This window comes from Equus quagga, chromosome 4, assembly GCF_021613505.1.
Source record: "Equus quagga isolate Etosha38 chromosome 4, UCLA_HA_Equagga_1.0, whole genome shotgun sequence".
NCBI classification, from domain to species: Eukaryota; Metazoa; Chordata; class Mammalia; order Perissodactyla; family Equidae; genus Equus; species Equus quagga.
In genome coordinates this window covers 64,072,974-64,091,118 of record NC_060270.1, presented here as the reverse complement: position 1 = coordinate 64,091,118, position 18,145 = coordinate 64,072,974, and the positions used below count along the sequence as shown (strand labels likewise).

The 18,145-nt window shown below is 38.4% G+C and overlaps 1 protein-coding gene across 2 annotated transcripts in view; it reads left to right on the top strand.

The window, feature by feature from the left end:
• Positions 1 to 18,145, top strand: part of UGGT1 (UDP-glucose glycoprotein glucosyltransferase 1) — a 114,529-nt gene that overhangs the window by 51,590 nt on the left and 44,794 nt on the right. The window contains exons 18-22 of one of the 2 annotated variants that reach the window (XM_046658059.1): positions 4,401 to 4,565; positions 13,006 to 13,126; positions 15,796 to 15,894; positions 16,676 to 16,699; positions 17,206 to 17,300. In XM_046658059.1, the coding sequence (XP_046514015.1) occupies positions 4,401 to 4,565; positions 13,006 to 13,126; positions 15,796 to 15,894; positions 16,676 to 16,699; positions 17,206 to 17,300 (504 nt within the window). The remainder of the gene's footprint in view (positions 1 to 4,400; positions 4,566 to 13,005; positions 13,127 to 15,795; positions 15,895 to 16,675; positions 16,700 to 17,205; positions 17,301 to 18,145) is intronic. The other variant, XM_046658060.1, reaches the window with a different exon arrangement.

Genomic DNA, 18,145 nt, shown 5'->3' with positions numbered 1-18,145 from the left:
ATGTTAATGCTATTTTATTTTTCATTTCAGCTGCAGAATTTCTGTTTGATTCTTTTCCATGATTTCTCTCTCTCTGTTAAACTTCTGTTTTTGTTTGTATATTGTTTTCATGATTTTGTTGAATTTTATTTCTGTGTTTTCTTGTAGCTGCTTGAGTTTCCCTAAAACAGCCTTTTTGAACTCTTTATTGGGTAAATTGCTGATCTCCGTGTCTTTGGGATCAGTTATTGGAAGTTTGTTGTGATCCTTTTTGATGATATACTTTGTTGATTTTTATCTTCCTTACAGTTTTGCATTGGTTTCTTTGCATTTAAGGTAGCAGTCCCTTCTTGCAGTCTTTACTGACTGCCTTTGTGAGAGAAGTACCTTCCCTCAGACCTGCTAGGAATTCTGAGGCTTTCTCAGACTGTCTATGGATGCACCTGCTGCAGGCTTGTTGTTTCTTCTTGTACAGAGGTCTGAAGGCTGTATAACTTCCTTGATTCTACAACACTCTGGCCTGGGTGCTGATAGCCCTCCTTTTCTTTTCCCCAATGTGGCTCTAAAGCTGAAGTTTCTTGTCTCTCTCTGGTCTGCAGATTTGGGCTGGCTTTCTGTGTGTGCTCACTAGCCATCTGGCAAAGCTTACTGTTGCTGCCACTGTTGGGAGCATGTATTGGGAGCTGGCCACAGGGTGGGCGAGTGTGCGGGTGAGGCACACAGAACACTAGGGGTGCCAGGTGCCATTTGGAGAGATGTGTGGATGAGCTCTCCTGGGTGGCTCACAAATGGGCTTCTTGATGCGGTGAGTAGGATCTGCCTCCCTGAAATGCCCTCTGAGAGCGCTGTCTGCTGCCCTCGCAGCTCTTCCCATCCCCAGTCACGCAGCTCACAGTTCAGTACTCTGCATGGGGCCAGAGAAGTGAGACTCTTTGGCAGCAGCCCACATAGCGGGGGAACTCGAGTGCCCCCTCACTTGCTCTTACTTCTCGCTGTGGGAGAAATCCTGGGACCAAAAGATCTCTCTTGCCCTGAGCTGTGCTGTCTTGGGGGAAGGATGATGCAGGGCAAGTCAGACTTCCTCTTACCTTCTCCAGTGTGTCCAGACTCGTACTTTTTTGCTCCATCAGTGTCCTGGAACTTCTCTGCTGGAAACCTAGACTTCCGCAAAGGCTCTCCCGTCCCTGGGTGATTTCTCAAGACAGTTTTTCCCAGGGGTTCCCGGGCTGTGGCTGAGAGGGGCTGGACCCAGTTCTGGGCCAGGGCAGGGTCCAGAGCCAGGGTTGAAGTCTGTATGCCTGTTTCCTGATGCACAGGTGAGTGCCACTTCTCCTGGGTCACTTGTCATGCAGTGCTGGGTCCCAAAGCTCCCACAAAGGCACTTTTGTCCGTAGATGGATGCCAGATTGTTGTTGTGGGAGGGGACACCAACGAGGGACATTTTATCCAGCCATGATGCTGATATCATCCCTATTGTGGTGTTAAATCTCCTTGTTTTCAGGTATATCAAGTCAGGTTTGGAGGTGAAGCTGGTCATGAGAAATACTCAGTTTAAACTGAAAATGCTTCCATTATTGTATTGCAGCCTTCTGCTCAGTTACTTACGTTTTATGGTATTTTAAATAAAGTAATATTGATACAGGCACCTGGTGATTTTTTTCACATTTCATAAACAGCAAAAGTAGTATTCTGTGGAAAAGAATAGGTGAAATAAAAGAAAAAAAGGGGCTACTTTGGGAATACCAAAGATTTGAGGAAATTAATGGAATTTTCTCATATTTCACATTTGGAAAATGTTTCATTTTCTCTCATTGTATTGACAAAAAAGTACTTGTTGCCTTTTTTATCATGGATGATTACTATATTGAAAATATTTGCTAGGGTGCCAGCCCAGTGGTATAGTGGTTAAATTCACGTGCTTCACTTCAGCAGCCCTGGATTTGCAGGTTTGGATCCCGGGTGTGGACCTCGTATGGCTCCTTCAGCCACAATGTGGCAGGATCCCACATAAAATAGAAGAAGGTTGCCACAGATGTTAGCTCAACGACAATCTTCCTCAAGCAAAAGGAGGAAGATTGGCAACAGATGTTAGCTCGGGGCCAGTCTTCCTCAGACACACACACACACACACACACACACACACACACACATACACACACACACACAAATTGCTTGAAAAATGTTGAATACAGTGGAAAAATTGGGAAAAGGGTGTTTTTACATGTTGTCTTTTATGTGTTGACATCTTGATTTTGCTGAAGAATCAAATGGGAGCGGCACAGACTTCACTCCTCAGTAGTTTCTTAGACTTGGCCACCTTCTGCATCTTTACTGATAGAGGCCCTTCCCGTGTAAACAGACCCTAGTGTTTGTATTTATGCCACTTAGTTTCCCAGCTGTTTGAGTAGACACATACTCTCAAGGGAAGGATGTTGTGAGATTCCCAGTGGTCCTAAGAATCTAATGATTAATAAGATTTTTTAAGTTGCAGAAGCTGTACCCCCATACAAAAAAGCCCGAGGAAATAGATTTCTTTGAAAAGGAGGAAGGAGTACATTTGTTTTTTTTAAAAGGAAGAATGAGTGCATTTTTTTTTAAAAAAAGGAGCAATGAGTGCATTTGGCAAATGTTAGTATGTTTATAAATATGCGTACTTTTTGTTATAAATCTGAAGCTGTGATATCTTCTATGGCCGATATTTGAATGAAGTAATTATTTCTAAAACTCAGCAGTACAGTTAAAGTAGAACTTTTAAACTGAACAGAATATACTCTAATAAGTGTATATTTATCTCTTTCGAAGCCAGTAAGATAATGGTACTTAGGAAAAGTTCTGACTTTCACAGGCAAACATTTTGCACTAGGCATATTAACTCTGAGTCTTTATTAATCCCAGTTGTCATTTGTGAGTGGCTCATTTATAAGACTTTGCCTGTAATTAATGTTTTTAAGTTATTTGAATTAACATTTTTGCTGATCATTTGATAGAAATTCTCGCATGCAATTTTTAAGCTTGGCTCTTTGATAATTGGGTTGCATTCTGTTATTTGGTCTGGTGAACTATTTACAAGTTGTAAAATGAAAGGTACATAGTCAAAACACCTCCTTTCCACTCCTGACTTTCACTCAGGTGCCATTTCCAGGGAAAACCAATCTTAGTTACTTCTTATTGTCACTTAGAGTTATAATGTGGGTTTTGTTTAGTTGGGGGAATGGTTTTCAAAGCTCAAAGTATATTAAAATTGAGTTTTTATGAACTTCTCTGAAATAGTTAATGTGGAAGGAACAGAATTAACATGGTAGGAATTTTGGGAATGTAAACTTTACAAGTTTAAACAATGATACAGAGAAATGGCAGAAATCAACCTAGAAGCCCTTTCTGCCTGTGCTGTGTTAAAGTCCATCAGCTAAGTCTGTGCCGTCAGCTGCTACTGTGGCTAGATCTGGGTGGAATCTTGAGTAGCTGCTGATGACTGATGTTAGTTACCCAATTGAATTACTTTTCTGTTTGTGCTATCTTAAAAGGTTATGTATAAAAAATCCTGCTGTTTTCAGAAAATATCAATTGGGAGATGTTTAACAAGAATATTTTAAGGAATTCTTTTACATCTTGAGTAGTAATATAGTTTTTCCTTTGAAAACTTAGTCTTGGGTCTGTGGTTGATATCTGGAGGAAGTACCTCTGTTGACAGTCAGGGAAAAGTTTCCATCTCAGATATATTTGCCATTTTGTGGTCCTGGCAATTCCCTGCCAAGAAAACTCTTTTGTTCTGGAGAAGGAAAAAAGATTGAGCTCAGTATTTTGTAGAGCAAGTTTTGAGCACTGTTTTCCCACCAACCTTGTTTTGTTTTCTATAGGTATAATTTCTTTAGTGACATGGACTTTTAAATTTAGAATTGAGTATAAATATTTCGTCTCAGGCTATCTGCCCAGGAGCACTAATAATTTATGGCAGTCTGTAGTTGTGCTGCCCATTAGGATAGCCTCAGCCGCATGTGGCTTTTAAAATGGAAATTAATTAATTTCAAGTGTTTAGTAGCTACATGTGGTTAGTGGCTACTGCATTGGACAGCAAGGACAGACTGTCTCTGTCATCGCAGAAAGGGCTGTTGTATAATTTTGGCTGTAGTATATGTAATTCAGGTTTGGTATCCTGGGCTGCTTAAAATTGCCCCCAACCCTCACCCCTAAACCATTTCCTAATTTGTAAGGTTTTGCAGTTTTATAAAAACTCAGTAATTTAACTCATTAACCCGGTAGGATATTAACTATGTTTCTTTTGATATTTTTTAAAGAAATTTCTTTAGTGACCATATTTCTATTGATTTTTTTTTGTTAGAACATGTATGTATGAAAAATATACTTTGTTCATTGTCTCATGAAGGACAAAAGTGTGCTGTTTGTGGCCCCTTGTGTTTCAGGAAGCGAGAAGCTATTATGAGCAGACTGGAGTTGGTCCGCTGCCTGTCGTTCTGTTCAATGGAATGCCCTTGGAAAAGGAACAGCTAGATCCTGATGAACTGGAAACCATCACAATGCACAAAATCCTGGAGACCACAACCTTCTTCCAAAGAGCAGTGTACTTGGTGAGTGGTATTTCAAGGCTGATTTTGAAAGAGAATGGTTTGCTTACCTTTTTGTAGTCTCTGTAGTACGCAATAAAATTCTTTAAGTATCATTGTTTTCTATATGCCACTCATAATTGGTTTCCAGACTCCCAGCAAGTTCTGCTGCAATGCAAGTATTTATGAGACTTTCTGTACATGGGTGTTGAAATAGCTAATTGGTTTAAAAATTTTACCCCAAAAATTCTTAAGAACTTAGCAATTATAAGAGATATTTTTTCTACCTGTAAGGAATTCTGACTTTGGAAAGATTCATATATTTTCTATACATAGTTATTCTTGAGATATAACTCACATGTCTAAAACTTAACCTTTTAAAGTGGAGTATTCAGTGGTTTTTAGTATGTACACAGAGTTATGCAGCTGTCACCTCTAATTTCAGAACGTTGTCATCACCCCCCCACATTACACCCGCTGCCCAGTAGCAGGCACTCCTCATTTTCCCATACCCTGCCCCTTGGCAAGCACAAATCTGTTTTCTGTCTCTATGGATTTGCCTGTTTGGGGCATTTTGTATAAATGGATTCATACGATATGTGGTCTTTTGTGATTGACTTCTTTCACTTAGCCTAGTGTTTTCAAGGTTTAACCTTGTTGGAGCATGTGTCAGTATTCCTTTTTATGGCCAAATGATAGTCCCTCGAATGGGTATATACCACATTTTGTTTATCCGTTCATCAGTTGATGCATCTTAGGGTTTTCCTACTTTTTGGCTGCTATGAATAATGCTGCTATAAACAATCATATTCAAGCTTTTGTGTAGATATGTGGTCTCAGTTGTCTTGGATATATAACTAGCAGTGGAATTGCCTCTAGAATTATGTAGTAATTCTGTTTTTAACAGTTTGAGGAACTGCCAGATTGTCTTCCAAAGCAGCTGCACTGTTGAACATTTCTACCAGCAATGTATACAGGTTCCACTTTCTCCACATTCTAGCCAGTGCTTGGTATTATCTGTCTCTTTGATTATAGCCTGGTGGGTGTGAAGGGGTATCTCATTGTGATTTTGATTTGCATTACTCAAACATGAATGATGTTGATCATTGTTTCCTCTGCTTATTAACCATTTATATTTTCTTTGGAGAAATATCTATTCAAATTATTTGCCCATGTGTAATTGGGTTACTTGTTTTGTTGTTGAGTTGTAAGAGTTCTAGATACTAATCCCTTATTATATGTATGATTCTCAAATATTTTCTCTCATTTTATGCTTTGTCTTTTCACTTTCTAGTGGTGTCCTTTAAAGCACAAATGTTTTTAATTTTGATTGAGTCCAATTTACTTTTTTTCCTTTGTTGCTTGTGCTATTTGTGTCATTTAAGTAAGAAATGTGCTTAATTCTAGGTCATGAAGATTTATACTTACGTTTTCTTCTGAGTATTTTATAGTTTTTCTCTTAATGTTTAGTTCTTTGATCCATTTTCAGTTAATTTTTGTATGTGGTGTGAGGTAGGAGTCTGCCTTTTTTTCCGTATCCAATTTGACATCCAACTGCCTGTCTTTTGGGATATTCATTTGTCCCAGCACCACTTATTGAAAAGAATACTCTTTTCCCATTAAATTGTCATGGCACCCTTGTCAGAAATAAATTGCCCATTAATGTGTAGGTTTATTTTTGGATTGTCTGTTGTTTTCCATCTTTTCTTATGTAAGTACCTCACAGTCTTGATTACTGCTGTAATCGAATGTGAGTTTTCCAACTTTGGGTTTTTCTCTTTTATTTGTTTTTTTTTTTTAAGATTGTTTGGCTCTTCTGTGTCCCTTTCACTTCTACATGAATCTTAAGATTAGCTTGTCAGTTTCTGCAAACAAAAGGGCCATTGGGATTTTGATAGGAATTGCATTGAATCTGTAGATCAACTTGGGGAGTATTGACATCTTAACAGTATTGAATCTCAATTGAATTCTCAATTTAAAAAAATAGCTCTATAGTATTCCGTTAGTATAAGAGAAATTTTGCCCTACTTGGCACATTTGGCAATGTCTGGACGCATTTTGAGAGGGGATCGCTCTTGGCATCTGGTGGGTAGGAGTCAGGGATGCTGCTAAACATCTTACAATGCACAGGACAGTCCCTCCCCTTCAAAAGAATTATCTGGTCCAAAATATAAGTAGTGCTGAGATTAAAAAACTGCATTAAAAGGATGTACCCTCATTACATTTCTTAGATATGTAAATTAATGTTTTTCCATCAAATTTGGGTACTTTTCAGTCATTATTTCTTCTAATAGTCTTTCTGCCTGTAATGACTTCTAACACGAAACTATTCAGAGTTAGGCCAAATTTGACAGGTTAAGGACATAGTCCTCCACAAGATTGCCTTCACTTCAGACACCAGTCACAAGTTCAGGGGTGCCCAGGCCACCTTCCTTTATGATCATCAATTGGCTGCAAATGCAGGGGTTCCCAATAACCCTCTCAATTTTGATAATTTGCCAGAATGGCTTATAGAACTCAGGACAGTGCTGTCCTTACAATCAGTGTTATTATAGTAAAAGAATACATATCAGAACCAGCCAAAGGGTGAGATGCACAGGCAAAGGTTTAAGAAGGTTCCAAATGTAAAGATTCTATGACTTCTTCTCATGAAGCCAGGATACGTTACTCTCCTGGCCCACTGACAGGTGATAAATGTCAGATGCTGTCAACCAGGGAAGCTCAGTCAAGTTTTGGTGTCCAGAGTTTTTATTGGGGCTTCGTTATATAGACGTGATTGATTGAAGTACTGCTCATGTGATCAGTCTCCAGTCTCCCTACTGTTTCTAGAGGTTGGACTGATAGCATGCTGCTCAAAACCCCAGCCCTCTAATCATGTGGTTGGTCTTTCTGCCTTAGGCAGCCTCCGTTCTGAGTTGTCTTATTAATGTAAACTATGTAAGGGCCCACCGTGAGTCATCTCATTAGTATAAACTATGAAGTGTGGTCTGAGGAGCCCTTGATAAATAACAAAGACATCACTGCTATCACTCAGGAAATTCCAGGATTAAGAGGTTACCTCTCAGGAACCAGAAATCCAGCCAGATTCTTTGTCACACACTGTCTCTTTCTTTCTCTCCTCTCTGGATATATGTATATATTGATACTGTATAATGTTCCACAGGTCTCTTTTTTTCTGTTCCTTAGACTGGATAATCTCGATTGATGTATCTTCAAGTTCACTGATTCTTTTTACTGCCAGCCAAAATCTGCTGTTAACCCCTTCTAGTTAATATTTCATTTCAATTATTGTACTTTTTAACTCTAGTTTTTCTATTTGGTTCTTTTCCATAGTTTTTTCCTCTTTATTGAAATTGTCTATTCGGTGACACATAGGTCTCAAACCCCTCAAAGGGTTTCTTTTAGTTTTTTGAATATATTTAAGTAGCTGATTTAAAATCTCTTGTCTAGTAAGTCCAATGCTTGGGCTGTCTCAGGAACAGTATGTACTAACTGCTTTTTTTCCCAAGTGTGGCTGTACTTTTTTGTTTGTTTCGCATGCCTTTGAAGTTTTTGTTGCTAACGCCATGTTAATCACTACAATGTGGCACTCTAGACCTCAGAGGCTGTGCCCTACCAGGGTTTGTTGTGCAGATGTTGTTTGTTTACTGACTCTCCTGTACTGATTCTTTAGTCTGTGTTTTTTGTCATGTGTAGCCTCTTGAGTCTCTGCTTGTTAGCTTATTGGTCAGCTAATGACAAAACAGAGATTTTCTTAAATTCATTAATCCAAAAAAGTCTCCCAGTTTTCCCTGAGGATGTCTGTTTACATGCTGGGGCACATCTGTAACACTCAACCAGGCTCTTTACAGCTCTGCCTTAGCCTCCTGTTCTTGCTTGCACTGAGTGTCAGCGTTAGTCAGAGGTGAGAGCTTCGGGCCTTCAAAGATGTTTGCTGGGCCTGCACACCCCCCTGGGCACCATGCATAGGACCTTTTAGATTCCGAGGAGTATGTGAGAGCTCTTCAAAACCCCTATGGACATGTCATTCCCCAGCTTTTTCTTTTATATTTTGGGCCAGCTTCATGTTAACCCGACTCTTATCACCACTTCATGCAACCGAGACACTAATCAATTGCCCCGATTGCTTTTGATGACCACCCCCAGGAAAGGCTCTCCACCCACAGTGAGTGAGGTCTGGTTCATCTCAGTGGAGAGAGTGCCTGGGAACTTTCCTCGGCTGCTGCTTCCCACCTTGATTGCAGGGCTGTTGGTTTTCAAGGCTCCTGCGTAGCTGAGGAGAGGGTGGAGAGTAATAGGGCAAGTGAAAATTATTAAAAGTTGAAAAATCACGAAGGTTACTTTTCCTACCAAGGTTCAGCCTTTTCCTGAATAAAAGTCCCTTGGAATTTTGCCAGCCTTTGGTTAATTTCTGGAGTTTTGAAAGTTTGACATTTTTTTCTAGTGTTCTTCATGTTCTTTTGGAAGAAAGGCTTTTTAGAAATCTGTCATTTCTGTTGAATGTCACTCTCAAATACTATTTTAATTATCAAATAATGTTGATACAGTATTAACTCTAAGCAGAAATATATGCTTAAGAAAAATTTCATTGAAGTAAAATATATAAAGCATAAAATTTTACCATTTTGACCATTTTTAAATGCACAATCTGCGACATTAGGTACACTCACAGTATTGTACAGCCGTTACCACTGTCCGTCTCCAGAACATTTTCCTCATCCCAAACAGCACCCGTCTACCCATTAAACCACAACTCCTCAGTGCCTTCTCCCAGCCACTGATAACCACTGTTCTACTTTCTGTCTGTGAGTTTGCCCATTCTAGGTACGTCATGTACGTGGCATCATACAGTGTTTGTCATTTTTGTGTCTTGCTTATTTTAAGGTTCATACATATTATAGCATATATTAGAATGTCCTTCCTGTTAAGATTGAATGATGTGTATATACCACATTTTGTTTATTTGTTCATGTGTTGATGAGCACTTGGGTTGTTTCCACCTTTTGGCTATTGTGGATAATGCTGCTGTGAACATTGGTTTACAAATATCTGCTCAAGTGCCTGCTTTCAGTTCTTTTGGGTATATACCTAGAAGTGGAATTGCTGGATCATATGGTAATCCTATGTTTAACATTTTGAGGAACTACTAGAGTGTTTTCCATAGCACCTGTGTCATTTTACATTCCCACCAGCACATGTTCAAAAATTACAATTTCTCCACATCCTCACCAACATCTGTTAGTTTCTAATATTTTGATTATAGCTCTTCTAGTTGGTGTGAAGCGGTGTCCCGTTGTGGTTTTTATTTGCATTTCCCTAAGAACTAATGAGACTGAGCGTCTTTTCATGTGCTTAATGACCATTTGTATATCTTCTTTGGAGAAGTGTCTGTTCAAGTACTTTGCCCATTTTTGAATTGAGTTGGTTTTTTTGTTGTGAAGTGTAGAAATTCTTTTTATATTTTGAATATTTATCCCTTATTAGACATATGATTTGCAAACATTTTCATCCCTGCTGTTGGTTTTCTTTTCACTTTCTTGAGGGTGTCCTTTGATGCACAAAAGTTTTCAGTTTTGATGAAGTCCAACTTAACTATTTTTTCGCCCGTGATTTTGGTGTCATATTGAAGAAATCATTGTCAAATCCAATGTCTTGAAGATTTTCCTTAGTGTTTTCTTCTAAGAATTTAATAGTGTTAGCTGTTAAGTTTATGTCTTTGATCTATTTGGCATGAATTTTTGTGTGGGGTGTGAGGTCAGGGTCCTACTTCATTGTTTTGCATGTGGATATCCAGTTTTCCCAGCACCATTTGTTGAAAAGATCAGAAGTATGTTTTTAGAAGAAGTTATTTATTGTGCTCATTGTCAGTGCATTCATACAAAAAAATGGTGTTGGCCAAATTCCATTTCCTGTGCCCCCATGAATAAGGATAGGTCCTAGTACTTTTGTTAGGGAATTTCTTCTTCATGGAACTGCTGCAATGAAACATGAAAACAGAGTTTTTATTTGAATGAGTTTGGCTTGTTTTCCAAAGGTAAAAATAGTCTAGAAGGAATGGTAATTATTATTTCTTTGTTTAGTGAAAAAATAAAAGATAATTCAAACAATTTGGCTTTCCAACTCCATTTAAAACATTTCTTCTTCAACATTTTTGGATGTAAAAAAAGTTTTTGTTTTTCAAATACTAACTTATCTGTTGTTTAAAAGAATAATCATTTTCAAATATTATTCCTTCTTTGAATGCTAGTTTTCTCTACTTCCCTTTGTGTTGCTAGTGAGAAGTTTGGTTTGATCTAGATAAGAAAGTTTTTATTTTAAATATTATGACAAAAGTAATATTTGCTCCTGTACATATTCAGAAAATACTAAATTTGGGGAATATTAAAATATATAAAGTAAAAAGGAAAGTTCTTCCCTTTGTCTCAATCCCTAGAGAAATATTTCTGTGTCTCCTTGTATACTGATTTGTGTGTACTTATATGTGCATTTTTAAACTTACCTTTCTAATTGAATATATCTTAGCTTTGCATTTCTCAACATATAACTCTATCTCAACACTTTTAGATTGCCGTATGGTATTCTATTTTAAAGAGTGAACAATTGGGGCTGCCCCTGTGGCTGAGTGGTTAAGTTTGCATGCTCCTTTTCGGTGGCCCAGGGCTTCACCGGATCAGATCTTGGGCACAGACCTAGTACTGCTTGTCAGGCCATGCTGAGGTGGCGTTCCATATAGCAACAACCAGAGGCACTCACAATTAGAATATACAACTATGTATTGGGGGGCTTTGGGGAGAAGAAGAAAGAAAGAAAGACAAAAGAGAGAGAAGAAGATTGGCAACAGATGTTAGCTCAGATGCCAGTCTTTAAAAAAAAAAAGAATGAGCAATGACTTAATCCTGTCATGTTGGACATTGCTTGTAGATTTTCTCTCTTATAAATAGTGCTCAGTGAATATTCTAATATGTATATCTTTGTACTTTTTTTCCTGAGAAATACAAGTTATTGAAATTGTGTCCAAGAGTAATGTACATTTGAAATTTTGAACTGAATTCATTATAAATTTCATATAAAGATATGATATGCAGATGATGTGAAATTGAAAATGTGTATAAAGGTGTAAATGGAGAGAAACTTTCGCCCATTCACTCCTGTTCCCCTGTCACTCTTCTTTGCTTTCTGGAAACGATGACTCTGTGTGTGTGTGTGTGTGTGTGTGTGTGTCTGTCTCTGTGTGCGTGCGCATGTGTAGATGAGCTGCGTCAAAAGACATGTACATTTAAAATTTTGATAGATGTTGCTAAATTGCCCTCCTTGAGCTAGTTCAGCTTTTGACTGGGGCCAGTTCAGATTTGTGACAGAGACCAAGTTGTGTGCGTGGGCTTACGCCTGCACTGAGTGGTCGATTTCTCTAAGTCTTCTGAGGTGGTCGGCTCATATGCTCATGATTAGCTTATAGTCTGAGAATTTGCATGTGAGTTCTCTCTCTTGAGGTAAGTAGCCACAGTCGATGTCTAACTGGAAGTTTTTAGACTTGACTGTGTATATTTGATTCACATCTATCCCTCCTGAAAATCGCTTTATAATATGGCTTTGTATGAAATATTTTAAGTGTGAAAATCTTGAAAGTTTCCATATTTACACTTGGCTCTGAGATCACCTTTATGAAGTACGAGTATTTCTATGATATGAGAGGTATAAAAGAGAAGAATAAACGGTAAGTGATTTCCCCTCCCACTAACAACTGAGACTGGGAAATGTAGGGTTACTTAGATGCCTGAGATTCAAAAAAGCTTTGGATGGATTTTTTTTTTTCCAAGATTTTATTTTTCCTTTTTCTTCCCAAAGCCCCCCAGTACATAGTTGTATATTTTAGTTGTGGGTCCTTCTAGTTGTGGCATGTGGGACACCAGCGAAACCCTGGGCCACCGAAGCGGAGCTCATGAACTTAACCACTCGGCCACGGGGCGGGCCCCACAGGTGGATTTTATTACAAAGTGTATTAACTGTTTGAGAGAAGGCATTTCGCTTTCTTCTTTAGAGAGAAGCTCCCTTTGAGCGGATCTCAGAATGGATTTCTGCCTCTGTTAACTCTTAACTAATTTGTAGAGCTTACTTATTTCTGGGAAAGCACGGTGGTGTGCATTTCATATTCACTTCTCCTAAGCTCTGTGACTTTGGGTAAGTTACTTAACCTTTCTCTGTGACAGCTTCCTCATCTTTAAAATGGACGTCAGCAATGTCTGCCTCACATTGTTGAAAGAGTTAGAGATACTGTACATAACATGCCAGGCTGTGCTTGGCAATGACGGGGACCTATGACATGCTGGTAACTTGTGTGTTTATCTATTACCAGTACATAAGAAGATATTATAAAGTTAATGATTTTTTAGTTCCTAATAAATTATTAGTGATCAGATTTGTTTAACACTCATCCTGCCCCGACCCTGTGTCTTATCTCCTGCAGGGTGAACTGTCGAACGATCAGGATGTGGTAGAGTACATCATGAATCAGCCAAATGTCGTTCCACGAATCAATTCGAGGATTCTCACGGCCGAGCGACAGTACCTGGATTTAACAGCAACCAGTAAGGAGCATTTCCGGAGCAACTTTGGGCTTTTTTTGATTTGTTCTTCAGAATCTTTGCATTTACTGAATTGTAGTGTTCAGAAGATAACCCACGATTGTGACACAATTTTATGTTTAAACTCATTGCACCTAAAGTTCATAATATGACCTCCTAAATTCACAGGGGTTTCCTCCAAAAGGAGAGAAATTCTTCCTGGAAAATCCTTTTTAAAAACTTTGAAAAATATTCAGTGCCTTTTAAATGCCAACTGAACAGGCATTAGATAATAAGAATAGACCTGTATTCTTGACTTTCTTACAGTCATAAAACTCTTAAGCAGCTGTCTTTTCGTCATCCTCCTTCTGGAATCAGCAGTAATGTCGACAAATATCTCAGAGTTTTACACTTGAGAACATAAGAATGCCTTTTAAAAAAAAAAAGTTTCATTGAGAAATAGTGTACATACCATAAAACTCCACCTTGTAAAGTGTACAATTTTTAGTGTATTGTCAAAGTTATGCAATCATCGCTACTATCTAGTTTAGAACATTATCATCACCCCAAAAAGAAGTGATGTACCTGTTAGTAGTCACTCTCTATTTCCCACTTCTGTCCTCTAGCAAGCGCTAATCTGGTTTCTGTTTCTATGGATTTTTCTATTCTGGATATTTCATTTAATTGGAAATTCTTTGTAACTGGCTTCTTTCATTTAGTATGATATTTTTAAGGTTCATCCATATTGTAGCCTCTCTCAGTGCCTCATTCCTTTTTATGGCTGATTAATATTCCATTGTATAAGTAGTAAACACTTTGCTTGTTGATTATACCTTTTAAGAGGCAGCTGTGTTAAGCCCAGGTGTAATTTGCTCCTTTTGCCTTCCCTTGAGACTCCGAAGGCCACTTTAGCTAACAGCTGGAAATAAGATGGAGCTGTCATCAAGCGCCCAGGGAAGGTCAATGGGGAGGGAAAGACATGCAATGGTGAAGTCAAACCGTGTATATATTTGTTATTGTAGTTGAACATAATGAATGTATAGATCTATTTATGGTTGTTCCTTTATGGCACCTATCTCTAATCTACTCAAGACTGAATTCCTTTTCTTTTAGGCAGAGGAGAATGTACATATATGCTTGCATTTGAGAGAGAAAGTAGTCAGAAAGTGAGCTAAATTGTTTATTCACAGCTAGGTTTTAGCTTCTTAGCAGAAGTTTTAGTAGAGCAGGGCAAGTCTTTGTCCTGAGTTTTTATCGCTTGCATCATTTTAAATTAAACTATAAAGAGTTATCTTTGGAGTACTCATGAGTAAGGAGCATAAAAATAGTTCGTGTTTCTGGCTGTCTTTCTTCGCTGCATGTTGTCGTCATCAGCTCTGAAGCAGTGCTAGTCCACGGCGGCAAAGGTGCAGTCTGCTTGGTGAGCAGTTGGAGCTGTCAGTGAAGGAGCAGCTGTCATCCTCCTGACCCAGTGGTCAAAGCTCTGTCATCTTCGCTGCTCTTGGCCTTTGCTGTCCTGTGGCCTTTTTAGAAGGACACTACGTGCTTTCTCCCATCCCCTACATGATGTCGTGGCGATGTCTGTCTTGTTTACCATTGCTCTCCTTCACTGGAATATTGACTGAAAGGACAGTAGGCCCTCAGTGTGCTGTGTTGTATGAAAGGATAGGTGGATGAGTGGGTGGACAGGTGAATAGGCGGGAGGGTGGGCAAGCAGGCTGTGTTTGGAGGACAGTGAGAGAAGAATGGCATTTGTATTGGGGTGTAATAATGCATAAGATTGGCGAGATTGCTGGAGATACAAGGTTTATGATACCAGGCTGGAGACCGTTTTGTAGGGAGGAAGAAATTACTGGGTAGTTTAGAGCAGAGGAGTGCCTTGATGACGCTGGAGTTGTAACAAGAATGATCTGAGGGGGAAATGATTAATAAGAGCATTGCCCGTGGGCACTAATTGGAGAACATGATTCTGGAAATGACCTTTTGTTTTTGTTAAGGTTAAAAATGTATTGTTTTGGGTCTGGCCCCGTGGCCGAGTGGTTAAGTTCGCACGCTCTGCTGCAGGCGGCCCAGTGTTTCGTTGGTTCGAATCCTGGGCGCGGACATGGCACTGCTCATCGAACCACGCTGAGGCAGCGTCCCACATGCCACAACTAGAAGGACCCACAATGAAGAATATACAACTATGTACCGGGGGCTTTGGGGAGAAAAAAAAAAGGAAAACAATAAAATCTTTAAAAAAAAATGTTTTGTTAGACATGAAAAAATTAAAATAGAGTTTTCTTATATTTTCTCTCCCACTTATCCCTCCCCCAGTAGGATAGGGAAGAGCTTACTATGGTGGGTGAACTAAGGAAGGGAGAAATGGAGTTGGGGTTCTCTTTGAGAGCTCATTCTCCAGTTGTGAAGTGACTGGAGTGGGGATAGAATAAATTTAAACCATTAAACTGACATGTACATATATGAGAGTTATGTGAGCCATGTCCATTTTTTATTAACTTTGTGTCTTAAAATGTGATTAATGGGGTAGGGGTTATGCTGTGAACTTGTTCAACAAACATGAAACTCATGCATTTATTCACTCATGCATTTTTGTAAATCTTGTATTATGGTCAAATCAGATTATCAGTTGAATCTTAATATTAGATTGAATTTAGGCATGTTAATTATAAAACTGTTTCTTTTTTTTTCAGATAATTTTTTTGTGGATGATTATGCTAGGTTTACTGTCTTGGATTCTCAAGGAAAGACTGCTGCTATAGCCAATAGTATGAACTATCTGACAAAGAAAGGTAATCCATTTTAGGCTTATTTTGGATTCAGCAATTTTGTTTTTAGTATTTGCAAAAATAATTCAATCTTTAGTGTCTGTTGGGAAAGATTCCATCATTTCCTTTATTAATTATTTCTTATAATGATTTGAATCGAGAAAACACTGGTTTAAAATTTAATTCTTGATATATTTTTGAAAATTCAAATGTTATCTTTATATTTTATATTAAATATTAAAATCAACAGAAAAAAATTGTCATGGTTCAAAATGGAAAAACATTTATGATGTAAAAATGGGTTAATGGATTGAAAATTGATTTGATTTGCCTCTTCAGTGACAACATTGGGTTAATTTTTTTTTTAGGGTTTATAAGATAAACTTGGTTCTAGGAATCCTTTAAGTTTTTAAACTGAATTTTATGTAGAGTTATTTATTTAAGTTAAAGTTGTGTGAAATGATATCCTTTTAATGGCAGACAGAAGCTTTTCCCCTCTGGTCACATAGTAAGTGTGTCAAAGCACTGAGTGTCATTTTAGGCACCTGTACATTTTATCCCACTGTAGTCTTCTCTCAGAGAGAATTTCTGTTTTCCCAGATGTATGTAAGTACAGGCAGTTGCTCCATTTGGTTCCTCAAAGAGATTGCTTCTGAGGGGCACTGGACCATTGCTGTATCACTGATGAGACAAAGGAGCAGAGAGCATGTTAGGCATTACTTAAAATTTTGACTCTTATAGTAGGCATGAACTATGGAAATGACATTTTCTTTTCTTCTACTCTTTTTCCTTTACCTTTGTCCAGGAATGTCCTCCAAGGAAATCTATGGTAACTTGAAACTTCAGAATGTTCTATTCCTTTTCTTAATTATCTTATGTGGTTTTAGGCACCATTGTGATTCAGAATTTACTGACACTTTATTTTGATGTTTCTGGAACATGTGGGTAACAGTGGATAATTTACCAGTGCAAATAAACTTTGTATAAGTGTTTGCAAAGAATTATATTTCAGAAAGTTACAAGTTAATGTGAGTAAAGACTGTAACGTTACCCACATGTTCAAAGGCTCTTTTTCATTTTACGTACTGGCAGACGCTCAAACCATAGTAGAATTGATAAGTGCATGCTCCTAGTTTGTAATTAAGCCACATGGGAAGTTGCCCTGCTTCCTTTCTAGTAGAGAAGTTTTACTACTTTTGCTTTGTATCTTTATTAAACTGTCATTTTCTTATTTTTTGCATGGTTTTCAGAAATTATTTGGCTTAACAACAATATTGAAACATAGAATGTGATTTTTTTCCTTCCAACTCCTTAAGTTGTTTTTGTTTTCTACAGATGATTCTTTTATTAGGCCAGTAACTTTTTGGATTGTTGGGGATTTTGATAGCCCTTCTGGAAGGCAATTATTGTATGATGCTATTAAACATCAGGCAAGTATCACAGCTTATTCTGTACTTTGTTCGAGGCTGCCGTTGTCCTCATGGGCATCTGTGTGCTGATAGTACTCTTCTGGGCGGGGAGGTGGGAGTCCTGCTTTCTTAGCACTTGAGGGAAAGGAGCGTTGTGTCTACAGAGGTCTGCCAGCTAGTGAGAAAAGAAAGAAGACTGCTATATTCTGGCTTTATTTAAGGGAATAGATTCTTTTAGAGAAAAAATTAGTGAGATCCTCATCACAGACAAATTTTTATTGCATGACTGTTTGTGTTCTTGCTGCAGAGATGCTACAAAGATCACGTTGTGTATTTATGGGAGAGGCAGGGTCTTTACATTGAAAGAGGCCCAGATGTGGGGGAAATACCCTGCAGACACGTTAGTGTGCATATAATAGAAGTAGATCTAGGCACACAGAGGGGCACACACACAGATGGTCTGAAAGATGCAGCACAGAAATCGTAGAACTTGAGTGAATGGCCCTGGCGAATGGTTGAGAAGAAATTGACTCTTCTGGAGAGTGTCGTTGTCAGAAAATGAGATGTTACAATTCCTTTTCTTGTGCAATTTTCGATTGGATCTTCATCCACATTTTACACCCCTCTTGTGTCCCCTTGCCACCCTGTGTCCCAAAGCGGCTTACTGAGATACTGAAATAGGTGATTTCTGAGTGCCTTTATTGTCTAAGGAAACAGACTAGATGCTGTGGTCACTTCCAAGTTAAATCAAGGTGAAGGAAAGTGGATAGATATGCGGCAGTCAGATTTATAAATGATCCGAGTGGTGGGAGAGTGGGAGAACAGGGAGGGAGAATTGAATTTTTTAAATAACTATTTTAATTTAA